Genomic DNA, 10,115 nt, shown 5'->3' on the forward strand with positions numbered 1-10,115 from the left:
GTTGGACGGGATGCAGCAGGCACCGTCAGCCTCGGCTGCGCAACTGCCGCCAAGCCCCACTTACTGTATCTGAAGTGTTCGGATTTTTAATTAAATACATTTGGAAAAGCCTCCTTCATTAGCAAAATCGTCAAGGGCAACTGCTTTGAAGTCATTGTGTATGACTAATAGGTGGGTTTGTGTCTTAAATTAAGGCAAATGGAAACGCCAGGCGGCGTCGAACCCACCGCGATGCAGAAGCTGCCGGGAATTTCAGTGTCGATGCAGACAGAAGCTAGCCGGCTTCATGAACACGCCCACAGAAAATCAAGTAAGAAACAGCTTTGTTCAGGAAAGAGGTTGCTCACTTATATTGTCTTTCACTCAGGCTGCCTCGTACCCCCGTGTCTTACGTAGAAGACGCACGAGTTTGCAATTTCCCAGAGATGCTCTTGCAAACTGGCGGGAGACCTGGGAGCAGCCCCCAGGAATCCCCCTCTGCGATCCCCTCGTTAACCTCTCTGCAGAGCTGCTTCTAAACGAACCTCTGGTCCCCGTTAAGCGTGCAGGAACGCTTTGCCAGCCAGCAGGCGTAGGAGTGCTCAGCAGATGGCAGAAATAGCGTGTTGTATTCCTGTGAGAGGTACTGGCAAAGCCTCTATGGAGAGCTGAAAAATATATCAACCTTTTTTCTCCTCCTGTTTGGCTGAGTCATCCTGGCACGTGACCGAGTAACCCGCTCCTTCGCTTGCCCGCTGAAGTACAGCACTGTACCTCAGCACACAGCGTATTAGTGGTAGTTGCTGTCTGATCCCATCCCTTTTGGGCACCACATCGAACAGCCTTTGTGCTTCATTTCCAGTGCCAGGCAGCCCTCCTCTGTAGCAGAACGTCTCCCGCGTCCCACGTGCCTCTGAGAGCAGGAGGAATGATCTGGGTCACAAAACACAGCACACCAGCTGGAAGTACTGGGCAAAGCTGTGTGCAGATCCATCCCAATAGACAGGGGGCATGCACAGCCCACGACAGATGCACAGTGCTCTCTTCGTTTGTTTGGAAATGCACCGTGAATGTGTTTGCAGAAGAACACTGTAGGCTCTGTACTTTAGGTGGAGCTTCACGAGTCCTTGGGATGACTGTCGCTGTAACGATCAAAGTACAGAATAACCAAGCTTGTGCCAGCAGTAAATCATCTACCTGGGTTTGGATGCGGTGGCAGTAGATAGAGATGATACAGAAGCTGCAAAGCCCATTAGAGAGGACAGAGTAAGAGCGTGAAGTACCCACCTGCTCTGAGCACTGCACCCCAGGTACCAGGTTTCCCTGCGTCCCTCGGTGCCACGGTGCACCCAGAGCCGTGCCCCAGCGGCGCAGCTCCACTAGTGCGCTCTGCACTCCCTGCAGTCACTTCTTCTCAAGTGGGGTTTATGATCGGTTACTCTCTGTGACACAGCTTGATTGCAGAGGGTGATAACTACATGTCTTTGAACTGCAATTTAAAAAAACAAAGTTCAAGCAAACCAGCAGCCACATCATTCAGCCTCCTAAAAGTATAGGCGAATCCCATAGCATCGCTTTTTGCTTTTCCTCCTGTGCTGGTGCATTTACTTCCAGACGCATTCCCGAGGTGTGGTTCCCATTGCAGGCCTGGGAGCTGGGTGTTGACCTCAACCCATGAGTTTTTCTCACTCTTATCCTTCTGGTTCTCTCCCTGTCCCACTGTGGGGGGGAGCAAGCGAGCGAGCGACTGTGTGGTGTTTGGCTGCCTGCCGGGTTAAACCACGACAGGCTGTCATGATTTTTACCCCATTCTTTTTAAATACACATTCTGATTTTTTCATTCCTTCCGAAGAGAAGGACTTAGAAAGGATTTGGTATTTCAGCCTGCCCAGAGTTTCATCTGGCTGAGTATTTTCTGGAAAGCAGGACAAGCTTACTTAGAAGGGCAAGACAAATTGTGTGGCAATTTGTGGAACTGAAATTCAAGATTAAGAAAACTAGAAATGTGTTTAATTTGCCTGAAGGGGAGGCTCTGGCAGCTGGCATGCTGGCCATGTCAATATTCAAACAGAAGATGATGTATATGGGACAGCACACAGTTGTGCATCTGAGGCAGCTGGATGTCGTTAGCGCTGCCTGCTGAGAGGGAACCTGGGACTGCTGAGGACAGGGATAGACACCTGGTCATCTGAGATGTTTCCTGTCACCCCAAAGGCCAAAAAGCCCTTTGTTGCACTTACGCAGCATGGACCCCACTTGGAAATGAGAAAAAACTTCAATCGTCTCTACAGCTCTTTCTTCTTAGGAAATGCTTTAGAGGATATACTACTACTAGATTAGTGCTACAAGTCACTGACCCTAAGCAATGAGCTGTCTCCATGACTTCAGTGGGACGATTTTGTAAAGCCCTGATCCAATGTCAATGGCCGGTTCAAGTCCCCTTCCCTCCTTTCGGAAGGGTTACATGCGGATCCAGAGCCGCCCTTCTGAAAACATAGGACCAAGTCTGGCAAGAAGGTGTCAGGCAGCCGATGTCGTTGGTGAGAAAAGGCTGACATGCTGAAAAAGGAACAAAACAAATGTGTCTAGAAGATAAGGTTTCTGAGAACACTGTTCAGTAATTCTCATTATTGCTATTACTTGCAGCCCTGTCAGAAGAGTTCAGCACCTTAGATGTTTTGTGTGACATGGAGGTAAGGACTCACCCAGGTTGCATATATACATTTTATGCTTAATGGTTTTACCCCTGAACAAAGATATGACTCCACATTGCTTTTGGTATTTTCCACTTTGAGTTCAAAGAAGATTTTGTGAAGCTGTTCAAGAAATCTCTGCGCACGCTGCCCTCCGTTGGCCTGCCTACCCTTCTGGCCTACAGACCTGAATTGTCACGAGAAAACATACAGATTGAGGTGAGTCAGTGGTGGGTGTTCCCTACTATGTGGCTTGTTTTGTTTATTTTAATTCCTACGATTCCCATGCAGAAAAATTAAAAATAATGCCCTTTGCCAAGCCAGTGCCGGAGTTCCTTTATGAAAGGATTTTTCTTTTGTGAGGCTGTTGAAACGATGCTTGCTGTGCACACCTAAACAGCAAGAGGCTGTGCAACTCCCCTCCCCACCGCTGCATCCTATGTTGAGAATTTCCTAGCAGAAGATTTTGCCCTTTGGTTAAAACAGAGATATGAAATTTATAAAAATACTAGGTCTACAGTCAAAGAATACAAGCAAGGCATAGAGTTCCCCGTAACCCTTAGCAGAGTAAAGTCATCAAAAAGAGTTAATCCTAGGCATGAGATGGGAGCAAGGGAATTTCCAGGAACTATGCTCCAGAGAAGCCAAGTATTTCAAATTAGTATGTTCAAAAAAGGATTTGAATGAAAGTGCTAAACACGTAGTATAGTAAATGAAGTGTAAGTGAAGCACACCAGCTAAGCGGCCCGGAGCAAGTACACTTCACCCCTTGCTGCTGCGGCTGGATGGCTGCTGTCTCTCCGGGGAGCGCTGAGCTAGGTGTGCTGCCCTTGGGAGTGGACGCATTAGACACGAAATTCAGCAGCGTCCTCTTGGCAGCTGCATTTTCTATAACTCAGTTTCAAAATGTGTTTGCAAAAACATAGATATTTCTTTCAGAGTATCTAGTACCCATCCTCAAAACATATCCTGCAGCAGCCCTGATTTGCATCTGGTCAAATATGCTCAGCTCTTTTGTCAACAAATCTGCTGATGGTTCCTCATGAAATTCCCCACAGATTTTCCTATGATCAACAATGCAACGGTTGGGGAGCTTTTTCTCTCCAAAGCCCCTAGCAATGTATTTGAAAGGGTTAATGCATCAGAGTACTCAGCTTTAGCATCCTGCATGCTCTGAAGCTTTCCCTTGGAAGGAATGGGTCTCATAAATATTACAGTCATTCAATTTCTTTGAGGTTTTTTTATTTCTTTATTTACTGCAGATCAGCTTTTCTTTTTGGTGGTTTCCTTAACCTAACGTTTTGAGTTAAATCCCTCCAAGATAGCACAGAAAGAGATCTGTTTTAACAGCCCTTGCACACTTTATAACATTGCAGTTTGAGCAGAGCCCTTTCCCCCAAGATAAAATGAGGATTTGCGTGCTGATTTGTGTCCTCCTCCTGTTCTCTCTCCCCACCTCCACTTCAGGCAGAGGAGGACTGTGCTCCAAGGTGCGAGTACTGTGGCAGCCTGCTGAAGCCGTTCCCTTCCTTTGAAGATGTTTGCCCACCGTCACAGGATTATGAATCAGTAAGCTGGCGCGAAAGATTAGCAGAGGTTTGCTGTGGAAAGGCCCGCTCTCGTGGCACCGCACAGAAATTCTGCTGCGAGCGTAATCGAGACCTCTACGAGTTCATCGTAAATGAGAGGAAGAACCATGAAGGCGCCTGGAGCATTCCCATTGCTGTCAGCCCCCACAAATCCCATGGCACCGAAGCTGACAGGCTGCTGTCAAAGGAGAGAGCGTACCAGAGGTACCGTGAAATGACTACAGGGGGAACTGGGGATCAGGTCTGTATAAGGAACAACAGGCAACTCCGGAGGGAAAAGAAGCGTTAAGAAAATGAAACTGCAGCAAGAGGGAATGAAAGAAGAAAAAAATTTGCTTTAGGCAACACAAGTTCATATTCTGTCTAGACCCTCTTGGCTTTTCTCTTATCAGGCTGTATTAGAAGGTGGCGAGGTATGTGCTAAGTAAAGCATTAATTCTACTGCTGACAGACGTAATATCTAGAGACAGGTAGAGCCAGAAATATAATTGCAGCTGTGGGAGGGATAGTATTTGGGTCTAGCTTTTACCTCAGGTGCTTGAATTTGTATTTCTCTATCTTGCTGCATAAACTGTGACGTGCATTTGGATTCCAGTTTCCAGAGTCATGAGAACTCTCCAAGTTTGACTCCTGCTGGGCTGTTTGGCAGGAGGCCCAAAGCTTATACAAATACGTAAGCCTATGGCATAGGCTTAAAGAAAAGTAAATCGGCATACCTGGAAGTAAACTGTTAGTTTCCCTGACAATCCTTTGCAGTCTGATGGTGCAAGTACCTCATATTATGTACAGAGCATAAACCAAAGCCATTGTCAGATAGTCAAATTTATAGGAAGCTAGGTAAGAATAGTGAAGATATTCTTGGAGATTAGCTGTTTTCTTGATCTTGTGGGCAGCTCACCTTCTCTTTTACATAAAATCTTGATTTGGTGATTTTTATTATTATTTTATTATATTATTTTGGTGATATTCCGTTGCCTCTAACTGTTATTTGCAATTATGTGAGTGGAGAAAAAAACGGGTTCAGAAACTTCTGTTCCTACAGCAAGGTTATCCAGTACTTCTAGCTTTCAAAAGAGAATATATGAAATGTGTATCAGGAACACTTTCATTTTCCAGGCAGCAGGAGAGACAAATGGCCAGACAGTTAGCTTTCCTGGCAGCACAGCCAACGAGTGTAGCTGAATGTGAGTTTGCATTTCCTTATGTATTTATTTGTCTATTTATTACAACAATTAATTCAATGGAATTGCTTGTCTCTAATGTTCTCTGCTTGAACAGGAGGATTTATACAGCAACATGTTAGTTCATTGTCAAGTGTGCAATCCCATTAAATTAGATACTGCCATATTAAATAACCCCTCACATGAAAAAACAAAAGCACTTACATTCCCATTGCACAGAGAGATGTCCTTGCTGTGACTTTCAGTATTTGTATCTCAATGTTTCAGCTGAGACGCACAGATATTGACGTTAGAGAATAATAAGTTGGCAAAGCCAAGCCCTTGGAAGGTAGGCACTGCCAAAATTAGGGTGATCAATGTTTTGCCTAATCAGGTGAATACTCCACTAATTCCTAGCCCAGGCTGTGGATGACTGAGCAGCCCTTTGGACTGAGCTATAAAATCAAAGGCATTTTCACTAAGAACAGATGAACTAGATTTACAATATGGGCATATTTTCAGAGAGGATGCCAGTGCACTGAGACTTTTCCAGCACCAAGGATTTCAGATCGTCAGTCCTCCAGAGCATGGAGCCATGAATGCTACCCAAAAAAAGCCATTCTTTACTCACACAGATGCATATATGTACATAATTGAAAAAACTACATCTTTTTTCATAATCCTGTTCTCTGAAATAGCTGAACGCTTTGGACTGTCCTTGTTAGATAGAAAATACCCCAAGACAGACTCCCAAAATGGAGCATTTCAGCCAGAAATTCCCACTCCCCCAAGTTACAGCCTCCCTGCAGAGGTTTCGGGCAGCCCCGACATCGGCGCTGCCAGCCCTACCCGATGCACACAAACCTTCCCTTTGCTCTCTAGGTTCAAATCAAGCTGGCACAATTTCCTACCTGCTTTCTCGGGAGCCCCCGTCGCCAAAGGGCCGGACGCTGGTGCCTGGTGAGAGGGCAGCAAAGCCCGAGGAGGAGCCCATCTCCTACAGCATCACCTGCTGCGATTTTACCCCCGTGGGTGGAAAGGCAAGTAGTTGCTGCCTGATGACGATGGGCTGCACCTTGGCCGCATCCACATTCCAGAGCGGCTGGAGCCTTTAAAGGGCAGTTGGTGCAGGACTGCTCTCATCCGTTTTATCGTTTCTTTTCCAATCTTAGGTAGTGAAGAATGAATTGTTGGAAAAGTACTACAAACATGGAGGGAAATTTCTTACCATGCTTCCAGACGGAACAGCACAGTTATTGTATCCTTTACGGGGCTCATTTGCCTGCATTAATCCAGGGTTGCAACTGTAATTTTAAGTGTCCTAGTCTGCTTTATCACAGAATAACCCGGTCCACCACTCACACTTGCTTCCACAGTCTGAAAAAGAGCAGTAGTGAAACCGCTTACACAGCTCTTGGTCTGAAGGTTTTCAGATCAGCCAGTACCTTCAATGAAGGACAGGCACTTACATCTTTAATACCCAGCTTAAGAAGTGTGCTGGCCCAGCGTTCAGACCTACTCCCGAGCTCTGGCCACCCGTGGAAGGGTGCTGCTGGCTGAGGGGTCCCTGCAGCGTGGGCTCCGAAAGCGCTCAGCCCCGTCCTTCCCCCAGGGACAGACAAGCACAACATTTCCCACCAGCACCAGCACAGCGCTGACGTGTCTGTCCTGCGGCAGGAGTACGTAAGAGGTTCACAAACAAACTGAAATGACCAGTGTAAGTGAGAGTACTGTTTGAAGAAATAAAAACGTGGCAGTTTCGCCAAAGGAACACCCATAGCTTTCAGGCTGCCTTTGCTATTATTTAAGCCATAACATTTTAAGTCGCCCATGCTGTTTTTCCTTACTGTGGCTGACTTCTTTCTGAGCCAGGGGTGTATGAAAGTGTACCTGAGCTCTGCCACCAAAGCAGACAGGGGCTTGAGACTACTTCTCTGCCCTGCCCTCCCGGCTGCCTTCGTCCCAGGGATGCTGCCGGTCGCGGCGATGGCAAATGGCAAAGTGCCATAAACGCGTGCACTCACAGTAGCAAGTTTTGCTGGAGGGAAACCCCAGTGAGACACAAAATACTTGCTTTTGGATACGTTCAGGTTAGGTTTCAGGGGCAAAGGCCTTTTTCCCCCCCCACTGGTTGTTTTTTTTTCTCTGGGAGAATAACTTCCCCTGTTTTCTCTGCTGTCATCCAAGTCGAGTAATTTGATCACTTCACTTTGCTAGGATTCTACAGTCGTAAGCGTTGTCCAAGAATGTGTCTTTAAAATAAATTTGCTAAGCGGTTCTGCCTGGGTTATTGGTTAGAAAACAACAAAAATATATTCTGTATCTCTAACACAGTGTATACAGAATACTTCCATGTAGGAGAAAAGCCCTGGCAGTGTCCCAGGTAACACTGGGAGCATACCACCATGCCGCCTTTAACACAGCCATCTAGGTAACACGTCAATTTTTATACTCCAAAGTAACGCTCTGAAATATTTAGTATGTAATAATAGGCCAACCAGACAAACAAAGGTGTTATGAACACCTTATCTGACGACAGCTATCCATCTGGAAATCTGGCAATCATTGTTGTACGAGAGAAAAACCAGCTTATTTGCATAGTACAGGAAGACAAGCCGAGTAACGCTGAAATACAAGCAGTATTTAAGTCCAATGGCAGAAGTACTTGCTATTATCCAAACGGAGCTGTGTGGTACGTTCACATTGGTCAGAGCAGTTTTGCTCTCCACTGCGCATGTTAAATTTCAAAGGTTATAAAGGGTATTTTTAATAGCATTCAAAAATTAAAAGACAAATATAGCAGCTCGTGGGCCCTGCTTCGGGTGCCTCCCAGAAGAGCAAGGCTACCCCAGCTGTGTCTCGAGATGGGGGGTTAGATCCCAAACTAGCTGTGCCTCAGTCCCGTCCCTCTGGGGAACGAGGGACATCGGCCATGGGATCCGCAGGGTGCAGAGCTTTGATGTTCCTCTCTTTTAGGATAAACATGAGTATTCAGGGAGGGCAGTATTTGGACCGAGAGGGCAGCAGGCTGAGAAGGTGGACGTGGCCAAACAGCATCACGTCATCAGGACCCCATGTCCCACTGAGCCCCATCTTCATCTCCCTGAACCAGCACGTGGGGGTCAGGATCCTGGGCCAGGACAAGATCACCGTTTCCTTCCTCGCCATGGGGCAACAAGCAAAATTCAACGTGGGAACCAAAGTGCAGGTATTTCTCAAGTGCACAGGCAGCTCCACGCAAAGCCACTCCCCACAGCGGGAGCAGGGCGGCCAAGGAAGCTCCTATCCGTGGGGAAGTGCGCTCATCCTGCGGTGGGTGCTTCCTGTGTTGCCCCATGGTTCTGCCCCCCAAAACAGCAAACAGTGGAGGTGTACCTGTGCTCGGTCCCCACACAGCTGGGGGGCTCACCAGCTCTGGCAGCCCTGGCTCTCTGCAAGGGGCTGCAGACCGTGGGAAGTGTTCCCGGGCAGGTTCCCAGTGTCCCCAGCCATGGCCCCGAGGGTCACCCTGGCTCTGCCGCAGGGAGGAGAGCCACGACCCATGTGGGCAGGGTGCATGGCAGCTCCCTTCCTCCACGGGCTTCTGCCACGGGGCCAGGTTCGTCTGCTGGGGAGAGACTAGAGCCCTGAAGCCCCGTCCCGCGCTGCTCTGGCTCTGCTGACACCATTCGCCTCCGCTCCCCAGGTCAGCGACGTCGGCCGGCTGCCTCCCCCCGCCTGGCTGGGCGAAGACGAGCTCCTGCTGCTTGCCTTCAGGGTGAGGATCCTGCGGCTCTGCGACAGACTGCGTGGATGCTTAAACTTTCCTTCTAATGAGCAATGGGACAAAATCAAGCCTCCAGCATACCTTATCACACAGACTTTAAAGATCTTACAGCTTTGCACAACTTCTGACATAAGTGATGAGCTACGCAGCTCGGTCAGGGCAATAGTAAATACTCAAGTCTGACCAGCACGTGTGTGGTGTGAAGGCAAAACGAGCCGAGCTCCGTGCAGTGCCTGCACACACTCAGCAAGGTTTTGCCTGCAGCTCTGCCCTGCCGTGGCGCAGAGCAAAGGGCAGCCCATGGCCGTTCTGCATGGCCCCTCTCCTGGGGCCATCCCACCCCGACGGGGTCTTGCTCAGCATGAGCGGGGCTGTGGGGCAGGGAGTACCAGAGCACGTTTTCTTGTCAGCCCACACTGAAGCGCATCTCGGCCACAGAGGCATAAAGAGGGGCTTTGCTCAGGGCAGAGCAAATCCGCGTTTGATGTCAGTGCATTGCTCCTGAGCAGCCTCCCTTCTGTCTCCTGGCAGAAACCAGCCCGGCTGACCAGCGGTTTCAGCCTGTGGATGTGGCACAAAGATAAAAGCAAGCAGAGCACAGCTAAGTCATAGCCTGTGACAGGTATAGGGGGAGGAGGTGTTTGCTCCGAAGTCACCCACACAGGCACTGCTCTGCACAGCCAGCGCTTCTGCCAAGGACGTGGCACCAGCGGGATGCCCAGATTTCCCTGGCGTGATCACTGGATGGCAGCTCAGCCTGCTGCAGGTATGAGACACAGCGGTTCCCCATGCAGAGAGAGGGACAAAAGCCCACAGTTTGTCCAAAGCAATCAAAGGTCACTGTCTCGGAGGAGGCCGTTAACGCGGACAGCAGAGAGCATAGACAAGCCGCAGCCTCTTGGCAGCAGCTCATAAACGGCTGATGCAG

At 48.5% G+C, this 10,115-nt stretch overlaps 1 protein-coding gene across 1 annotated transcript; it reads left to right on the forward strand.

The window, feature by feature from the left end:
- Window positions 1-198: 198 nt before the first annotated feature.
- On the forward strand, window positions 199-9,370 carry LOC104084165 (glutamate-rich protein 6-like). The gene is given in 12 exon segments (XM_009587905.1): window positions 199-310; window positions 2,626-2,685; window positions 2,688-2,761; window positions 2,763-2,891; window positions 4,140-4,241; window positions 4,308-4,465; window positions 5,378-5,445; window positions 6,304-6,461; window positions 6,594-6,679; window positions 7,961-8,113; window positions 8,398-8,629; window positions 9,107-9,370. Coding segments are annotated over 12 exon segments (1,596 nt in total).
- The last annotated feature ends 745 nt before the right edge of the window (window positions 9,371-10,115 follow it).

The sequence above is a fragment of the Fulmarus glacialis genome, unplaced genomic scaffold, assembly GCF_000690835.1.
Source record: "Fulmarus glacialis isolate BGI_N327 unplaced genomic scaffold, ASM69083v1 scaffold17111, whole genome shotgun sequence".
In the NCBI taxonomy this organism is placed as follows: domain Eukaryota; kingdom Metazoa; phylum Chordata; class Aves; order Procellariiformes; family Procellariidae; genus Fulmarus; species Fulmarus glacialis.